Source organism: Mus caroli, chromosome 7, assembly GCF_900094665.2.
Source record: "Mus caroli chromosome 7, CAROLI_EIJ_v1.1, whole genome shotgun sequence".
NCBI lineage: Eukaryota > Metazoa > Chordata > Mammalia > Rodentia > Muridae > Mus > Mus caroli.
The window spans coordinates 92,751,007-92,771,079 of record NC_034576.1 but is presented as its reverse complement, the minus strand read 5'-3'; the positions used below and the strand labels follow the sequence as shown (position 1 = coordinate 92,771,079).

Genomic DNA, 20,073 nt, shown 5'->3' with positions numbered 1-20,073 from the left:
TGTTAGCAACTAGGACATTAGTAAAACACACATAATGTTTTCTATTAAATTAGTGTCAATGAAATACACATTAAAAACAGATCTTTAAAAAAATACACAGAGAGAATGCATGATGACTTATCCCAGACAGAAAGTTGAAGCTAGCTTGGGCTACACAGTGAGACCACAACTTTCCATCCTCAAATAGTGTGTACATACATACATACTACGTATATGTATGTATACATTCATACACACATATGTATATATGAGAGAGAAAGACAATATAATTTTTAGTAATCCTGATACTATTCTCTGGACTAAATAGTATGACCTTCTATCAAGTAGAATATATGAAAGTAGAAAAAAAGTTTCTTAACTCACTTGATAAAAAAAACCAATAGCAAAAGTAATGAAATGCTGTAAATAATAAAAATTATAACACACAAAACAAAGGAAAATGCTATATAAAAGGTTACGTAACAAAACCTGCTAACATAGCATCTCTTTCTGAGTGGGCTGATAGGAACTACACTTCCGAAGCAAAAGCCAGTAAAAGAAGCTCTTCCTGTGTAAGGCATGGGCCTAAGAGTCCTTATCCAGAAGATGTTCCAACTGGTAAGAAGGACACATGCTCAACTATGTTCATAGCAGCCTTATTTGTAATAGCCAGAAGCTGGAAAGAACCCAGATNCCCCTCAACAGAGGAATGGATACAGAAAATGTGGTACATTTACACAATGGAGTACTACTCAGCTATTAAAAAGAATGAATTTATGAAATTCCTNGGCAAATGGATGGACCTGGAGGGCATCATCCTGAGTGAGGTAACCCAACCACAAAAGAACTCACATGATATATACTCACTGATAAGTGGATATTAGCCCAGAAACTTAGAATACCCAAGATACAAGATACAATTTGCAAAACACATGAAACTCAAGAAGAATGAAGATGAAAGTGTGGACACTTTGCTCCTTCTTAGGATTGGGAACAAAACACCCATGGAAGGAGTTACAGAGACAAAGTTTGGAACTGTGATGAAAGGATGGACCAACTAGAGACTGCCATACCCGGGGATCCATCTCACATCTCACAATCAGCCTCCAAACGATGACACCATTGCACACACTAGCAAGATTTTGCTGAAAGGACCCTGATATAGCTGTCTCTTGAGAGGCTATGCCGGGGCCTAACAAACACAGAAGTGGATGCTCACAGTCAGCTATTGGATGGATCACAGGGCCCCCAATGGAGGAGCTAGAGAAAGTACCCAAGGAGCTAAGGGGGTCTGCAACCCTATAGGTGGAACAACAATATGAACTAACAAGTACCCCCCGGAGCTCGTGTCTTTAGTTGCATATGTATCAGAAGATGGCCTAGTCGGCCATCAGTGGAAAGAGAGGCCCATTGGTTTTGCAAACTTTATGTGCCGCAGTACAGGGGAACGCCAGGGCTAAGAAGTGGGAGTGGGGGTGGGTAGGGGACTGGGGGGGGAAGGGTATGGGGGACTTTTGGGGTAGTATTGGAAATGTAAATGAAGAGAATACCTAATTAAAATAAAAAAAATAAAAAAGAGTCCCTTGGATCTGCAAACCATCAGCTAAATGGATGCGAATGTGTTTACAATTTTTTTCCTTTGAAGCTACAATGTCATGAAATGTTTATAGTGTTAGATTCCATTATAAAATTTTGTTCTTTTGAAGAGGAGATGAATTAAAGTCAACCACAATGGTCTGATTTTACAGTGAGTTACATACTATCAAAGACTTTGGAACCCATGATGTTTTTTAAATCAAAGATATTTTACAATTGTACAAGGCTTGTAAGATTAAAACACCAAAGAATATTTTATTTGGGGAAATGTTCTATCATTGAAATTTCTACAGTGTCTGAGCACAGTGGTTAGAATCATGACATGTGACATACAATCTTTCCTACATGATACCAAATAAACCATGAACAACAGGAGCAGGCATACAACAGTATCTCCATTGCTTGTTCTATTAAAATTTTATTTATGAAAAAATCTTTAAGCAGCCTTTTCCTTAGGCAAGTGGCTGATACTTGGTCAAACTAGCCAAGAAAATCATTCCTGCAGGCTTCTGACTTTCTATTTTTGGTCTTCAGGAATCATGGTTCATAAAGATGAACTAGAACTTGGCAAAGAGAAAGGCAAGCTCAGCTTCAATCCAGTGGAGACAGTGACAACATCTTGCCTGTGGAGGTCTAAATTTGAGAAAGGTCCATACTGCGTGAGCTCTAAATGGTCTTATTCTACTGAAGTTCTTTAAAAAAAAAGGCAGAGTAAAGGAATGGGGAGGTGCTCTAAGTTATGAACATTCTATCCATTTTGTTTTGTGTCTGTGCACATGCATGTGAATGTATATGTGTGTTTGTTCATGTGTGAGTGCACATGTGGATGGTGTGTATGTGTGTGTGTAGGCTAGAATTCAACTTTGAGTATCATTCCTTGGGTGTTATCCATCTTGTGTTTTGAGACAGGGTCATTTATTGGCCTGGAACTGGACTATTATATTAGACTAGGTAGATGGTCATAGAGCCCCAGGGACTCTTCTGTTTTAGCCTTTCCATTGCAGGGCTATAAGAACTCATCACTCTGCTGGGCCTTTTCATCTAGTTTCTGGGGATTGAACTCTGGTCCTGATGCTTGCATCCCAACTGCTTTCTCAAGTGAGCTGTCTACTTAGCCCTTCATTTTGAATAAAAGGAAGTATTTTTCCTTCAGGAGCCTAAGAAAAAGAAGGAAGATTTTTGAGCCATTGAAATGGAGTGTCATTATGTTTTTGTGATGTGGACATTGGTACCGGTTACTGCTGGCTAGAAAATGAAAATACCAGCTAATACAACCATACATTGCAAGTGGCAACCTTTACTACATTCTGGGAGATAAAAATCAAAACCAGAATGTTGTTTTATGAAAACTGAACAAGAACAAAGACAGGTAGTTAGATGAAAAGCAAAGATATCAATATTTATAACAAAACACTTTAAAGATCACAGCTCCAGTGTCCCTCACATCGAGAGTCCTAAAGAAACATTTTGAGGAAATTTATAATATGATTACATTTATTCCTAGCCATTTCCTTTTCTAATATTTAAGACTCATGACTGATAAGCAGAACTTTTGACAGTGGCATTAGCTATGGTTTTATTTTGTTTAATTTTCTAGGCAAAGGCTTAAAAATGTAACATTCTTGTTATGCAGTATAAATCTATGGTGGACAAATATGAGGCTTCCATTTTTTTTCTGAATATTAGCAATAATTCTTAGACTTGGTACTATGGAGCTCAAGGAATTGTGGCAGAAATCTATTTCTTGTTTCTTCAGCTCTCACATCTGTGATTCCCTTATCACCAGTCATACCAGATCCTCAGCATCTTCCTCAGGGGAGCTGAATTCCTTTGCCAATAGTTTCTGTGATTTTACCAGCTTACCAGGAGCCTCTCATAGGTCAATAGGTGATTATCAAATTTATCAGTGAATGGTCTCAGGAAATCTGGAGTTGAATCATGCCTTATTTTCTGGGAGATCAAAGATGTTGTATAGCTATTTTTTTTCTTTTAGAGAGAAGTGAGGCTCAGAAGAATCAAGAACTAAATAAAATCTACAAGGCTCAGAAAGCTCCTGAAATTTACAAGATTCATAAGACCCCCTCCCCACAGATATATAAACAGTAAATAATTACTGAGAAAAGAGTCTCTGATTAGCCAAGCTGCCTGAAAATTGTGCAGAAACACAGCTGTTGTGAGTCATTACCTATTCTGGGGTGGGCTTTTAATGCAGCTGCCTTTGATTAACCTTTGCTTCTCTATATAGGTTTTTTTTTTTTTTTGCAAGTTTATCTTCCCATGTTTGTTCTTCTTTGCAGTGATATGATCTCAAAGACAGTGTCTAAACTGACAGAAAGCTGAACTCTCATGCTACACTCTCCTTTATCTTTTAAATTTTATCTTTTTTCTCCTTTTATTCCATGGTTGTTTTGACTGGTTAAGCATTCCCCTAAGCAACCCCTTCGTCTGTGCTTCTGTAAGTCACTCCAACAAATTCACTGACTCACTAAGCTAGGCTTAGGTAAAATAATTTCTTTAGTCTGTCATCAGTGCTCTATCTGAGGAGTGGTGGCTTGAGTGATGTAGTGATCATAGGCTCATATTTTTAACCATTGGTCCCTAGTTGGTAGTGCTGTTGGGAAAGATCGAAAGGTGTGGCCTTGTTGGAGGAGGTGTGGCCTTGGAGAAGGTGTATCACTAGCAATAGGCTTGAGGTTTTGAGGTTTCTTTTCCTCCCTCCCTTGCCATCCTCGAATCTGTCTCCACACAGCAACTAGTAAAATCATTTATTATTACAAATCATATCATGTTCCTTGTTGTCTAGAAGCATTTAGTAATACTTGCTTTATAGCAAAGACTCCAAGCTCCGCCTGCACCCCCTCACTCCATACCAGTCTTCTCCACCCTGATCTTACACAGCTTCCCCTTCCTCAGCCTACTCTTACTGGTCCGTCTATTGTTATTTCTCAGAACCTGCCATGTGAAGCCACTTAGTGCCTCCAGACTCTATATGAACTGTTTCTCCAGCCCAAAACTCACGAACTCTGGCTTCTTTTGAATAGCTTTCTGTTTGGGTCTCTTATTAAATATAACCTCTTTCAGAAGTTCTCTCTTGCCACCTGAAAGGAATTCTGCATTATTTTCTCCACATGCTATGGTTTAGATAGGAAGTATCTTTCCCCAGACTCATGTGCTGAAGGATTAGTATTTTGCTGATGGAACTATTGAGAAGTAATTCCATCAATGGATTCATCCATCAATGAATTCATTCATCATTGATGAAGTTCCGAGCTGAATTGGCTATTGGGAGGTTGGGTCTAGTTGGAGAAGGACATCACTGAGCTTGTGGCTTTGAAGGCCATTTCTTAGCCCTAAACAGATACTCTCTCTCTCCCACTCTCTCTTGTTTACTTTCGTGTGTGTGTGCATGTGTGTGTGTGTCCACATGTACATCACATGTAGTGATGAAAAGACAACTTGAGGCAGTGAGTTCTCTTCTTCCACCATGTAGGTACTGGGACTTACACTCTGTTCTAGTTTGGCAGCATCATCTTAACCTGCTGAATCATCTCACAAATTCTCTCTCTCTCACTCTCTCTGTCTTTCTGCTTCTGTCTCTCCATGTCTCTTTCTCTGTTTCTGTGTGTCTATGTCTCTGTTTCTCTTTGTCTCTTTCTCCACCTCTGTGTGTGCCTGTGTCTCTCTGTCTCTGTTTTTCTTTTCTTCTTCTCTTTTAATTGGTGTGGTTGTTTTTTTATTTGATATTTTCTTTATTTACATTTCAAATGCTATTCTGAAAGTTCCCTATACCCTCCCCCCACCCTGCTCCCCTACCCACCCACTCCCACTTCTTGGCCCTGGTGTTTCCCTGTACGGGGGCATATAAAGTTTGCAAAACCTAGGGGCCTCTCTTCCCAATGATGGCCGACTAGGCCATCTTCTGCTACATATGCAGCTAGAGACACGAGCTCTGGGGATACTGGTTAGTTCATATTGTTGTTCCACCTATAGGGTTGTAGACCTCTTTAGCTCCTTGGGTACTTTCTCTAGCTCCTCCATTGGGGGCTCTGTGTTCCACCCTATAGATGACTGTGAGCATCCACTTCTGTATTTGCCAAGTACTGGCATAGCCTCATATGAGACAGCTATATCAGGGTCCCTTCAGCAAATTCTTGCTGGCATATGCAATAGTGTTTGGGATTGGTGGCTGATTATGGGATGGATCCCCAGGTGTGTCTCTGTTTCTCTCTCTGTCTTGTCTCTGTCTGACTTCCCCCTATCCAGATGTGTGTGTGTGTGTGTGTGTGTGTGTGTGTGCTATGTGGTAGCCAGTCTCCTAACGGACAGATGCATTGGCAGGAAGTATGAGATCCAGTGAAGAAAGAAAGACAAGATGAGAAGAAAATAATTTTGTAGACTGGTAGCGTTGGACAGCTTGGGGGACTGAAGATCTTTAAGACATGTCCTGGAAAGCATTGTCTAAGGGAGAAAAAGCTATGGAAACAGGAGAAAAAGGAAAGTACGGGCCATGTTTTTCTACTTTACAATACTTCTGTTCAGAAATAATCTATTTAAAGCACCTATAAAAGTGCCTGGCATGGAAAACATTTCACAAAGATTTGCTCTTATAATTTCTAATATTATTGTTCCAGGGATTGTGGGTCCCAGAAGAGTCAACTGACACAGTCTATTCAACTGGCAGGTGGTTGTAGAATATCTGACTGCTTAAGTCAACAAGACAGAGCTGTTGGGGATGGTCAGAACCCTTCGTTTCCGAAGCTGGGGCCAGTAACCAATGAAAACCGATTATTGGAGGTACTGACCCTCTTCACTGCAGTTCTGTTACAGTGGTCTCATCGGCACCTATGTCAGACCTTGCCACAAGCCTGAGGCAGTGTCTGAAGCTCCACAGACAGGCAAGGAGAAGCTGCTTCCCATTCTTGTGAGAGCAGTGGGGAATGGGTTAACTTTGATGGGTGGATTTCAAAGACTGTTTCTAAAAATGGCTGCTAATCGCTTTTTCTTGACACCAACCATCCCTCCTCCTGTTTCATCAAGCAGCAGCTGTGTTGCTATTTGCTGTCCCTGTGACCTCAAATACACCAGTCAAAACAAATAACTATGGGCAAGAAGAGATCAAAAATAAAATGAAAGAGATAAGAAAGGAGAGTCTGACATAAGGACTCAGCTTTCTGCCAGGAGTTTGTGGACGGTCTCTTAGGTCATATTACTATAAAGAAAAATAGAAATCTAGAAAGAAGGTGTATTTAGGAACATGCTTGTTCATCAGAAAGAACACAAAGGAGAGGCAGCAAGAGCTGTGTCAGCAGGTGCTTCAGTCTGAAGTACATGACAATGATTAACATTAATGTATTTTTATGGAGAGAGAGACTGGGAAGTACTTCTCTACATGTCAACAAAGCCTTGGTTCAACACAGTGTTTTTGGATGGCAGGCAAAATGCTGGGTTTCTTTTGTTTTCAAGGAGGGGTAGCAGTTTGATCCCCAACACTCAGATAAAAATTTCAAGCACATGAATGCACACCTGTAACTCCAGTGCTAGGGAGGGAGAGACACGAGTATTCCTGGCCTTCCTGTCCATCTGGTCTACCTGAGTTAATGAACTCAGTGAGGGATCCTGCCTCAAAGAATCAGGTATAGTGTAACTGAGGAAGCTGAATGTCCTTTGGCATTCACACATATGCATATGTATCTCCTCATACATATACATATGTGTACACACACACACACACAGAGTGAGTAAAGGAGAGAAAGAGACAGCTATAACTTGTGTTCCCTTCCTCTGCTCACACTCTAGGCAATATGAATGTTGATTCATCTATCTCTAGAACCTTATCTGTAAAATAGTGTACAAGGTTAGAATAGCGTCTTCCAAAACACAAAGTACTCGGTGAGATGACCACTCTGGTATACATACATGTATATGTATGAGGAGATACATATGCATATTTATGAATGCCAAAGGACACTCGGCTTCCTCAGTTACAGTACATCTGATTCTTTGAGACAGGGTCCCTCACTGAGTTCATTAACTCAGGTAGACCAGATGGACAGGAAGGCCAGGAATACTCATGTCTCTGTTCAGAAAATGATCACCCTAGATTCTATCAGAGGAAAATGCTCACTTAACACACACACACACACACACAGACACACACACACACACACACACACAGACACACACACACACACACACACTTTTATTCCCTACAGTAGAGCATACATAGACTCTCGTAGAATGGAACAATTCCAAATCTTCCCTGCAATTTGAATGTTAGCAAGTCAAGTTGGGCCAGCCAGGCCCTATTTGAGATTGAGGCAATATTTTGACTTTTATGTCTCTAAACTGTCATCATAAACACTCGCTTATCTGTTGTCTTACTGTTATAATCTTCTGAGGCTGGGAACATTATGCCAATGATGAAATTGAGATCTGCCTAAATTTGGACTTTTTAATTTGTTTTTAAAATGTTGCTTATCATGTGCCAAAACATTGGGACCAAAGTTCTGAGATTGCAGGTGGCAACACCATATTTAACACCACACTTGGTTTCCAGAAAATTTATTTGAATGACATTCAAATTTCTACTTCCAGAGACTTTTTTACCTAAGGTTCTTTTGGACAAATGTCTAGTTGATGCAGACAAAGGCTCCACAAAGTAAAAAAAATTATCAGTGAATGATCTCACCCAGCCTGCCCCTCCCCTGATCCACCCCTCTTCCAGCAAGTCTCTCATGCCCATGAGAATGGGTTTGATGCCTGGGCTTTCCACTCTCCTTCTGAATTGGATGCTGTACACAGACAGGGACAAGTCTTGGTCCATGTTTGTGGTACACAGAGAACTTGTACTGTGTTAGAAATGTTTGAGATGTGGACTGAGAATTAATTGAAGGCCTACTATGTACTTTAAATTGTTTCATTTAATCATTAGAAGGCCTATCAAGAAGGTATATTTTATTGTCATTCCCATCACCGATAGGGAAATAGCCTCAAATAAATAGCTTTCCAAAGTCCCTGAACCTAGCAAATGGCAGGACCAGGATTAGAATTGTAGTAGTCCATTTTAATGGCTATACCTAAGTACCTGAGGCTGGTTTTTATTTTGGTTCTAACATCTAGGAGTCATATATGGTGATGGATTTCTTAATAAATTGGTCCTCAGGTAACACAAGGTATTATGTGGCAAGAGACTGTGAGTGTGTATGTGTGTGTGTGTCCTCTGGTATCTCTCCCTCTTCTTATGAAGATATCAGTATTCAATCCTGGGAACTCCACCATGATAGTTGTACATAATCCTAATACCTGTGAATATTATACAGAGTATAGTAAATATCTAATCTATAAATAATCTTATAATAAGAATTAAAATTCATCATATGAATCTTTGAGGGATGTATTAAACCATATTGGAAAACATAGGATGCTCTGATCCCAAATTCCCTAGGTTTTAGGCTATATGTTCTGCCGCCCAATACTTGCTTACGGGCAATGGTTCTTGATGGGTCCAACACAGATGATTTTAGCTAACCATTTTCCTTCACCTCCAAAGCCCTTGAACCTATGGCCAGTTGCAGTAGGTCTAAGTTTATCTTTGCATCAGTTCTGGGATGAGGACAAATAATCTCATCATGAAGATGGCATTTCTTAGATGAAGAACACCTAGCCCAACTTCAGAGCAGAAAACTTTTTTCTAGACACATGTTTTCCCCCTCAAAATGTATATGGCTAGAATTAAGATTTAAAAATCCTCCAAGTCCCATGGACAGGTCTAAAAATAATTTATATTTTCAGATCAAGTTTTTTATTTTTATTTTTCAGAAAAGCTGAAAGAAAATAGTCCCTGTGTTGCCTTCTTCCTAGTTGTTTCTGATCTGTCAAGGTAGAAGGGATGTGATCTAAGAGCTGTTTACTCAGTGTATGCTATGGCTGCCTATGCGTGTCTAAGAAAAAGTCTTGAATCTAAATATAACACAAATTATGGAGACAGGCACATGACTGGTATGTGGACACTGAGACAAAATTGGAGAAGAGCCAGTGCCACCTACGTGTCGAAAGAATGCAGAGGACGGACAAATGGTTTTCGCGTGGCACTAAAAAAGGTGTGGCAGAGGAGATGCTGAGCTCTGAAGTGTGCTGAAGAGTTTGATAAGTGATCTGATATAAATGATATTTCCATCTCTGTGCAACATAAAAGCAACAAAAATAAACAAGCAAGCAGATGTGAAGGCCATATCCAAGTGTTGGAGATATTAACTCCATTTGCCAAGTTAGAGATTTGGTAATTGTGATGGTTTGGATGAGAAATGTTCCCCATGTGCTCATGCGTTTGAACACTTGACCTCCAGCTGGTGGTGTCTGGGTAGACTCTGGCATGCTTAAGAGGTGGGGCCTCAGCAGAGGAAGTGGGTCAAAGTGGGTAAGCCTCGAGATTTTCATAGCCAGGCTTCTCTTCCTGTTCTCCCCTGGTTCCTGATAATGAAAGCAATGTGATTAGCTGCCTCCTGCTACAGTTGCCATCTTTCCCTAGCCATGGACTACCTCCCCTCGAATTGTAAGATAAAACAAAGCCTGTTTCAAGTACACTGCTCCTTGGCAGGTATTTTATCACAACAGCGAGAAAGGCCACTGACATAATGTCGCACAGTTCTCTTCAAATAAGGCTCAGTGCAGGCTACTCAATTCCTGCCCACTCCACCACAGCAGCAATGGCAGGCCAGCCTCTTATGGTTTCACTTACACCTCTTCCGCACCTTCACCTTCACCTGCCAGCTCTGAGGCATCCACTCAAGCCCCAAAGCACAGTTGGGAGAGCATGGCTGCACATCTCTTTCATGCTCTGTATAGATTCCTTTCTTATTACACTTACCCAGCAGGCTGAAAGTGCTTACAAGTCCTCCCTGGTCCTCACCTGCACCTGTCTTACACTGTATGCTCCTCACAGGTGAAAGAAATGCCGAATTTGCCATGGCTTAACTATCCACCGATTCAAGTAAAATAGGGACTCATAAAACAGTATTGATGAATTGAATATGTAAATAATGAGTTTGGGTAGAATTACACATATTTAAAGAGTGACTAGAAGACACTTAGTGGTATTTAGAGCTCCCTCAAAATCGAGGATTCCCTGATTTGAGCCAAGTAAGTAGAAGTTATAGCAACCAGTCAATGACCACATAAGGGAGTAGGACTATATTAATTATTACCATAAGAAGACACAGCTCAGCAAGCTGCATATAGTAAATCTCAAGGAAGAGGGATCCTGCAAAATGGAAGTCTGGTGCACAAAAGGGTGCAGGTGTGGGCCCTAAAATTAGGTAGCCTAGTTTTAAGTACCACTATGCTGTAATGAACACAGAGAGAGCATGGGGCACTTGGTTATCCACTTCCTGCCTTTTCCCCTCATCTGTAACATAAGAAGAATCATAATGTTTACCTCAAAACAAATGAGTTAGTATATATGTAAACAGCTTTGAATAATTCTGGACACAATTATCCCCTGCAAGTGCTAGCTGTTGTAATTGCTGTCTGAATCTTCTCCATATTAATTCCAAAGAAAAATTGGTCTAATGGGTACCTGAGCTGGACTCCTCAATGCTTTCCTTAAAACCACAGGAGAGGGGATAGGGACAATGAACCAAGTTGGAGTTTCTCTACGGTGCATGCCTGGTTGTTTCATCCTAGGAAGTCACTCAACAGCCCCACAACTCTGAAGAGATGCGAATTTGGGCGAATGAGAAGGGCATCATTCTGTTTTGCAGGAGAAATCAACAGAGCCTGCTTTCTCCATAATTCTACACTGTAGCAAATGTGTTTCAGGAAAAATAGTGTCAATGCTCTGTTATTTCACAGTCAAAGAAAAACACCAATGAGACCAAAAATATATAATAATCTCTAGTTGCCGGTTGTAGTTCAGTTATACACTTGGTGGGCCTCTAGTTTCCAGCCATTGTAAAAGTAAACACAGCTTTGATTTTTCTTTTATTCAGGTCTCTCAAAAGCTGATGATCTTTCTATCAAAATCCCCTCTCCTCAAATTACTGGGTATATTTCCCTCTTTTCTGTGCCCTTTTGGTAAGAACTGTGTTTTAACCAGGCTGCCTGGCAACCCTTTGGATACAAAATGAATGCGTGCTTTTAACCACTGACCTCAGCACCTCCAGTTGTAGGACTTTCATCACGCAATCATAGAGCGTCTTTTGTGCTCTGCCTCAGAAACGCAGTCTAACGCCACCCCAGAGGACTTCCAAATGTACTTTCCCCACATCAAAGTGAAGGGATTGTAAGTGAGCTCTAGTCTGTGTCTGCAAACAAAAGTGCTCACATTAGTGTCCTGCAATGGCCAACAAATCAAAGGCTCCTTTCCCACCCTCTCTGTGAGACTGGCATTCAGAAAACAGAGAGCAGATAATAAAAGGAATCTTTGGTAGAGGTGGCAAAAATTCAAAGTCAAATAAAACCAATAAAGTCACAAACCTCAGAGTCTACAAAGTCCAAGGGCAACCAAGAGAAACTGAAGTAGGGAAATCAGAGATGGGCTTGAAAACATGTCCAAAGAAACTTTATAGGGAGCCGAGCCTTAAAACCTTCTCAGATGCCAGTTGGCCCAGGGTGGAGTCAGGCAGCACATATTTCTGTAAAGGATTTGTCATCTATGCAGTTGCTTATATGATCTCCACAGTGCTGTTTACAATTACTTTAAAAGCTGGCAGCAGAAGATAGTTAATTGTAAAAGCTTGAAGTGAGACTACTACGGAAAGATTTCCCCTCATATAGTATAGATGCATCAACTTCTAAAAGCTAACCTGGGTGTTACAATGTCTTCATGAGAAACCATTCCCTAAAATTGAAAAGATACTGGGATGTTAAGGAATTCTGTAAGGAGCAAATACAATTCCCAACATACCTCTCCTATAAAGCAGAGATTTTCAGATATTGACATTCAAATCATTTTCCAGACTTGCATTTTTTAAAAATAATAACAGTCATGGCTGTAGAGTTGACTTAGCATTGTGCATTTCACCTTAGACATTCCTTGGCAATGAATTCTGAAGTTTTCATAAAGAACATACAAACACTCGTTTAGCACATGGTCTATGTTCTCTAGAGAATGAGTCATCTATTTATAGCCACGTGCTTACGAGAAAACACTTTGCAAATTAACTTCAGGTTCCAGGAACAGTAAATCTCCTTCCAGCGCTTCTGGTGCCAGTCCTACACATTCCTCTTCCAGGTATTGGAAGTGAAGCTGTTTCCGCTGTGGCATCCTTGAATCCATATCTACTTTTGATGCCTTTGAGCAGTGGTTCTCACACTGCAATCCTTTAATACAATTCCTCATACTGTGGCGACCCCAACCATAAAGTTATTTCATTCCTACTTTAAAACTGTAATTTTTGCTACTGTTATGAATACAAATATGAAGGACATCTGATATATAACCCACAAGTTGAGAACCGCTGCCTCTGAATCCCTCTGCCTCCTGCCTGTTGGAGCAGGAATAGAAGCCCTGTGGCATCAAAAGTGGAGGATGGGGGCTCAAGGACACTGGGATTACTTCCTGAAGCGGGACCTCCTGCCTCTGATCCATGCCCTAGATATGCAATGTGAGACTTACGCCCATCCCACTAGGTATGTCAATACTGGTGATGCGGATCTTAGGGGAGGAGATGCACTGAAGAAGGACTTTTGGTGAGGAGAGATGTGAAGGAAAATGAGGAATTTAGGAAAGCCTGCAGAGGTCACTCGGAATGAGTCACATAGTTTGTAGCCATCTTGGCAGGAAATATACCCTGAACTTCTAAAGTGAGACACTTGTGTCTTTTCTTTGGACAGTCAGACTATGAAGACAATGGGTTCCAAGGAATTGGAACTTTCTAAGACTTATTCTAAGGAAGGAAAAGGTTGGGGTCCTGGCGCCAGCTAGAAGGGAAGCTTGCCTCCCAACAAGAGATTTTCCCAGGGCTAACCATTTTCAGGGCAGACCACAGACCAGGAGGCAGCAATGTGTTCATGATAAGCTAATGATAGAGAGGGCCATGCCTTGACCAGCGCTGCTGAGTTACACTTTTGCTCTCTCTCTAAACCCAAATCTTATGCCAGTCTCTGGAGCATGGATATGAAGCTACCACTGGGTCTGTTCATTTGTTCCTCTACCGGATGCAGCCATACTGAATAAATATCCCTCCTCTGGTTTGCACTGTTACCTGCTGAGGACAGGTAGCTGAGCTATCTTGTCAGGCTGCCAGTTAGCAGGAATTGACCCTAATAATTCTGATAACAACCTGACTTCTTCACGCATTCTGCCTGTTAACTGTGGGCTGCATAGCTGAGGCATGTCATTAAAGAATCCTTGACTAAATGGGGCCTAAATTAAAGACCAGAGGGCTGGATCTATAGCTCAATGGTAGGACTGTTTGCCTAGCTTAAGGAAGCTAACTCTGATGAGCTATGCAAGAACAGAGTTGGTGTTAGCGGCAATGTAGAGACACATAGACTTTAAAGGTTGAGGGAACACTGACAGAGTAAAAGAATGAAAGGTTAAGATAAACATTTTCTGACAGTTTCCCCAAATATCTTATCTTTAGTGGAGAATTTTTATCTGAAAACATTGATGCCCAACCAAAGACTTACCCACCAACTCCCAAAGTTCTGTTATAGCTAAATGTGCATGTTATCAAATTCCGGTAGAGCAGGACTCACCATTTTGGACCATCAAATATAAAAGGCACAGTGACTACTACTGAGCAACAGAGATCAAGCCTCATTCCAACTCACCAGTGCCCACTCAGACTTGTTTATCAGATATGTAATTCTACCTTGTTTAAGCCTCTGTATTTGGAGTTTATTTTGTCAGATTGACCTGACCTAGAATAACTGATAAAAAAAAAAAAACAAACATAAAAGTTTTTTTTTAGCTGTCCTAAGCACAGAGCCATAACATTTCTCAGCTGTTTTACCACATAGCAATACGAGGTCCATGAAGACAGGCCAGTATTCAATAGCGAAAAACTGAATTTCAACCAGTTTTTGCTCACTTTATCTTGAAATATTCAAACAGCACTTGCATTTCTACTCCCTGCACCAGTGTGCCAGTGACTCGGGTCTGGAGTAAACTGCATATGGAATTCCTCTTTAGTTCAGTAATCCACTGTTCCTCTTTCAGTCAAGAAGCCTGGTTCTCTATCATATCTGATACTTAGGTCTCAGAAAAACATATTACTTACATTACTGATAAACCTGCACTTCTCCAAACAACCCTCCTGAGTGGTGGATAAAGTGAGTCTCTGGGGAGCCACTTCCTTCATCCAAGGAGAGGAAGTAAGCTGTCACTAAGACAAGACAGGTGCTTCAAACACAAATTGTATCTGTGCAGGAGTCTGAATGTTGAGGTGATGCCACTGAGACTTGTGTGTCCCCAGAATCTCAGGCCCCGACGGTTGGTCACTTTCATATAGTCATAAACTGAAATATGCCAAGTATACATGAGAGGGACGCTGTTTCAGCTCTGTCTTGAACTCAGAGCCCACTTCGTGGAATATGCCATTCAACCATCAGTGGTTTTGACACCTATCTCATTAATTACTTCCCTAGACAGTAAGCACAGGAGATCAAAAAACTGCAGAAAAAGCAGGTGACTGGTTCAATAGCATATTGTGTAAAAAAACAAATTACTGCAGGTGTTGGATCAAAGAGAGGCTGGTGCACTCTGGGAAATAACACAAATTTTGTTGAAAGACTGAAAATCTTGGACTACTAGGGTCAAGTAGTTGGTAGTTGCTTTCACAGAAGGCCACAGTCAATGAGAATGTAGTTAGTATGAGAGGGGTTGGTAAGGTAGCATATTAATGTTAATGGGGTTGAGGAGAAAGGACCATGACTCAAGACAACTCAAGAGCAAATAGTTACTGAATGTCAAATTAGGCAGAGAACTTCATCTGATAGGTTAGTCTGTATCCTCAAGTTGACCAGGATCTATATGGAAAAGAAACAGTCAGCCACTGTAGTAGCTTGCCAAAAGGAGACAGACATAAAGCAAATGCCAAGAGGTTCACATTTAGATTGAGGAGTGGATCAGGAGGGCCTTTCTATCAGCCACAGAGAAGCCAATGAGACTAATCACCCAGGACATGGCGGAGCTAGATCCAGCTAGATCCAGAAGGCATCAATCAATAGCAGTAGTAACCCCACTCAATAAGAAGCCCTTCCTCTGTCATACAACCCCACTTCTCTTTCACCAGTTTCAGTGTAATGGCTTTTCCTGCTCCAGATGGAACACACAGTACAATAGATGCATAGCCAGAACTGAATGTTAGCTCCCCAAGAACTTCTCTGTAATACTGCGGCCTAGGCACAGGTACACAGAACTCCATTCTTTCAGTCTTTGCTCACAAAGACCTTGCATTCTAGAAAATGGCTACTCACAAACTGGCCCACTCAGCAAAAGCCATTTCAAAGCTGCCCCCTCCTTTTGTTCCTCTCTGGCAACCTTGTTGTTCTCTTTAACCTCATCAGAATTGTCCCATCTAGCTGAGAGAAAGATGGAAGCCTTCTCTGGAAACACCAAATACCTGGGGTCGTCAGAAGGAAGAGAGGGCATGTGAGCAGCTCTCTGGAAGATAGCTTCTTTATTGCAGAAGGATGCAACTTGTTCTCAGCAGCATCCCTGATATCCTTACCTCTGACCAGAGTCAGGCATCTTTAGAGATCTATGACATTATGAAAATCTCAGGCTGCATACTTAAAGCATAACCTCCATTTTTATTACTTGGGAAGACGAATCACTCAGACAATTTACATAGGGGATAAGAATTGTTTTAGTGGAGCAAAACCCAGGACTAAAAATCATTACTTTCATAACTACTTACAAAACAACTACTGGTTGGTAATGTACCCACACATCCAAGGCAATTGTTAGAATATTGAAGCCTATAGTAGTAATATATTACTTTGCTCACCAGAAACCCTGTCTTTTCCCTCTCATGACATCTACAGGTTTATTGTGGGGACCAATGTCTCTTCTATCCTAAGACAATAGGTGAGGATGAACCTACCTTAAACCTTATCTTCAATTCTGGATGGAGGCTCCAGGCTCCAGTTGGCTTAAGTTACTGGTGATTGGCTTGGGAATGGGAAGAGAACCCCTAGAGAGTCTGAGGTAGTCTACTTAGACTTCACATAAAGTGGCATCACAAAGCCAGGGTAGAAACCAGAGCAAGACTGCACCGTCAGGGAGTCACCTCTGCTTCTCCATCAAGCCTCACCTGCAGCCCTTCCTCTAGATGTGATTTTGGTGAAGGGCTTTTTATTTGCTGAAAGAGGTTCTCACCGACTAGCACTACCGAAGCAATTCAAACAGGCATGGATACCTTAAATGCTTTGGAAGGAGCAGAGTACCGGGAACTCAAGGTCTCTTTGGAGAGCAGGGGGTGAGTGTGACAAGTGACTCTGAGCACTCAGACATTTTCCTTAGTTTCACTTGATGCTGTCGGAAACATAGCACTGCACAGTTGGCCTCACCCTTTAACATAGCATTTCCCATAGAAGTTGTGTCATTGGAATTTCACCATCCCGAATCAGAGAAACTACTAACATTTTTGAGAACTTCCTGCATGAGGAATATTCACATTTTATTTGCAGTAATTGCTTAGCAAGCATTTATGATAGCTTACATATTAATTAAAATCCAGTGGTTTTGAAATTTTTTGCAGTAATCAAATGAGGTAGGCGTGGTGGACTATCATACATATTATTAGGCTGAAAAACGTTGAGCCTGCTAGTTAAACATGAGGAATTGTGGGGAGTTGGGGACTGGCTTCAGTCTTGGCTTCCAGTTTCTGTTCCCCACAATCCTCTGAACCAAAGATACAAACTTGATTGCTATAGGAAGGAGGTGTGTTCCTAGGTTAATATGCAGGTATCTGCAGTGGGCTGAACACGGCCAAAGTATTAGAGATCTGCATTTGGTTACCTTGGCTAAGACCCCTTTGTTCTGCATTCTGTTATAGGACTGATTTAAATTAAAATCTTTAATTCTTCTTCCAGTACTAAAAGTTCTATAATTCTAGACTTTTCTGTCTTCCGGACTCATGTTTTCCCAGATATTCATCATATCATTAGCTAACACTTATTATCTCATTGGTGCCCGAGTCTGTGCTAAGAACTAGGCCTCCCTTTCCTGTTTTTCCTTTTAAACCTTGCAACATTCCTAAGAAATCTCTAACAGATACTTTAATTCACGGAGGTCAAATGAACTGTCCTCAAGATCTGCTGGAAATCTGACTCTAGCTCAGAGGGACCATCGGGAATACTCACTGGGTCTGTATTGTTTTTGCTGAGGAAATTAAGGTCAGTAAAACTGATCACATCTCTCCATGTCAAGAGGAGGATGGAAAGCCCAAAGCAAACAGGAGACAAAACCAGAGGGCTCTGGAAGGACGCCATAGGTTTCGTCCCAAGCCCAGGGGGCGGGGCGTCCTTCCCTGCTAACCACGGGATCCAACGTCCTACCCGGACCATTACCTTGTTGAGATGGGGGTTCCTGGTGACATCGTATCCGCGCTTCTTCAGGGGTACGGGTCGAGGCGGGCCAGACTTGGAGTGGCAGCCCTGGGCGGGCGCGGAGGGTGTCTGGCGCCGAAGACTGCTGCAGGCTATGCGAGGCACGGAGGTCAGCCGCGCGCCAGTGCCCAGCGCGGCACCCATAGCCCTGGCACAGACCTGGAACCAGGGCGAGACCAAGGTCAGGGGTGCCCTCTAGCCAAGCCAGGTCCTGCGCGCCAGCAGGGCGCCGCACCTGAGCTCTCGGAGAGAGGCTGGGGGTTCCTGATGGAAGGCGCTAGCCTCCTCCCCTTGTCCGAGGCCACCTGCTCCTCGCTTGGTTGCGATGCTCACCCCTCAGCCAGCAAAGCGAAAGCAAGCCCAGAAAGCAGATCCCGTGCCTCCCTGCCCCCATATGGGAGAATACTCTCCGAGGAGTTCCCGCACCCTCAGTACCTGTGGTTAACCTTGGTTTCTCCTTCTTCCGCTTACCTGCTTAACTGGAGAAGCTGAAGTCTATGCAGTCCCACTGCGAGCAGGTGGGGCAAAGGCGCTACTGTCTCCTGTCACTCTCTGGCCAAAGGCAGCACCGCACAGGCAGCGCTAGCTCACAGGACTGATGCATTCAGTAAAACAGTCTCCAAACCTTTTCTTGCGGGACCAGATTTTCCTTGAGGATATGCGCGGGGGCTCTTCATAACAAGACAGGATGAAGCTCAGTTTCCTCCCACATCAGGGTTTTTGTGCTTTTGTACCCTGGCACTCTCTATCCAGAGGACTGAATGGCACTTAGGGGAGAACACTTGAGGATCAGCATGCCCCCACCTCTTGAGCAAGACCTGGGCAAGAATGCTGTCAGTATAGTAACCATTAGCCACATGTAGCTGTAATACTCTAAATAAAATACAATTTTAAATCCATTTCCCTAGTCACAGTAAGTGCCTTCTTTTAAACCAGTTGAGACCATGTTTGAATGTATATAGGTACAGAACACTTCCTGCTTTGTAGAACGTTCTCATCTGTTGATCTGTGTTCCCCACTTCCTAAGTAGGTTTCTAGGAACCCCATGTGACCAGCCATAGACCATAGATGTTAGGTCACTCACACCTTGATGTCCACTTCTCCCTGAATTTAAGTGTGTACTTCCTCCACTTAGTGTTCAAGAGATTCCTTCTAAAGGAAATACATCGCTCTGTGTATGGGATAACACCTAAGTTGTCAGGAGGCCTTGGTTAAGCCCAGCCTGTCTCCTGCCAGCTTCTCATCTTATCCCACTTCACCTTGTGCTGTCCTTGAGGTCTCCTCTGACTTGCTTCTCTCCATTTCCCTATCTTACTCACCTCCATCTCAGGGCTTTTGCCTCTGCTAACACTTTTACAGGGAACATCATATTCCAATCTTCTAAACAACCGCCACATCTCGTCTCTGAGGTTGCCCCTAATATGTAAACTTGGAAGTCATTATTCTAGTCATTCCCTTCAGTGCTGACCATCCCCAGGGGATGCATAAGAAAAGGGTTTTCCCCTAGGTATAAATGAACAAGTCAGCTACTAGCTCATTGCTTTTGTGGTATATTGCCTGCCTCCCCCTTACGATACAGGCTTCACTGGGCTAGGGCCTTTGCCTGCAGATCCCTTTGTCATCAGGGCCTGGCATGCCTTTGTGCAATAAAAAATAAATAAATAAAAAGAAAAAAATAGCTGTTTGGTGAGGGAAGGTGAGTAGTTTCTCTGATCATCAGGGCTATGAGCTCTCAGAATGGCCACTAGACAGGTGGTGTGGTTCTTTCTCTCAGACTCCATCTTGTTCTCATGGCCTAACTGCAAGGCAGGGATGCTCCGGCTGTCAAGGTCCTCCTGCCTGGCCTCAGGAGTCCATCTCCTCAAGACTGGTGGAAATGAGTGCCTTCCTGAAGCCTCTCTCTTCAGTTCTCAGCTGAAATGATCTTTATTCAACTGTACT

General features: G+C 42.2%; 1 protein-coding gene across 2 annotated transcripts in view; it reads right to left on the bottom strand.

Moving 5' to 3' along the window:
• Me3 (malic enzyme 3) overlaps positions 1–18,941 on the bottom strand; it is a 180,442-nt gene extending 161,501 nt beyond the window's left edge. Inside the window, exons 1-2 of one of the 2 annotated variants that reach the window (XM_021166866.2) lie at positions 18,604–18,941; positions 18,094–18,291 (exon numbers count right to left, since the gene is read on the bottom strand). In XM_021166866.2, the coding sequence (XP_021022525.1) occupies positions 18,094–18,276 (183 nt within the window). In that variant the 5' untranslated portion in view covers positions 18,277–18,291; positions 18,604–18,941. Of the gene's footprint in view, positions 1–18,093; positions 18,292–18,603 lie in introns of those variants that run through there. The other variant, XM_029479566.1, reaches the window with a different exon arrangement.
• Positions 18,942–20,073: the final 1,132 nt, after the last annotated feature.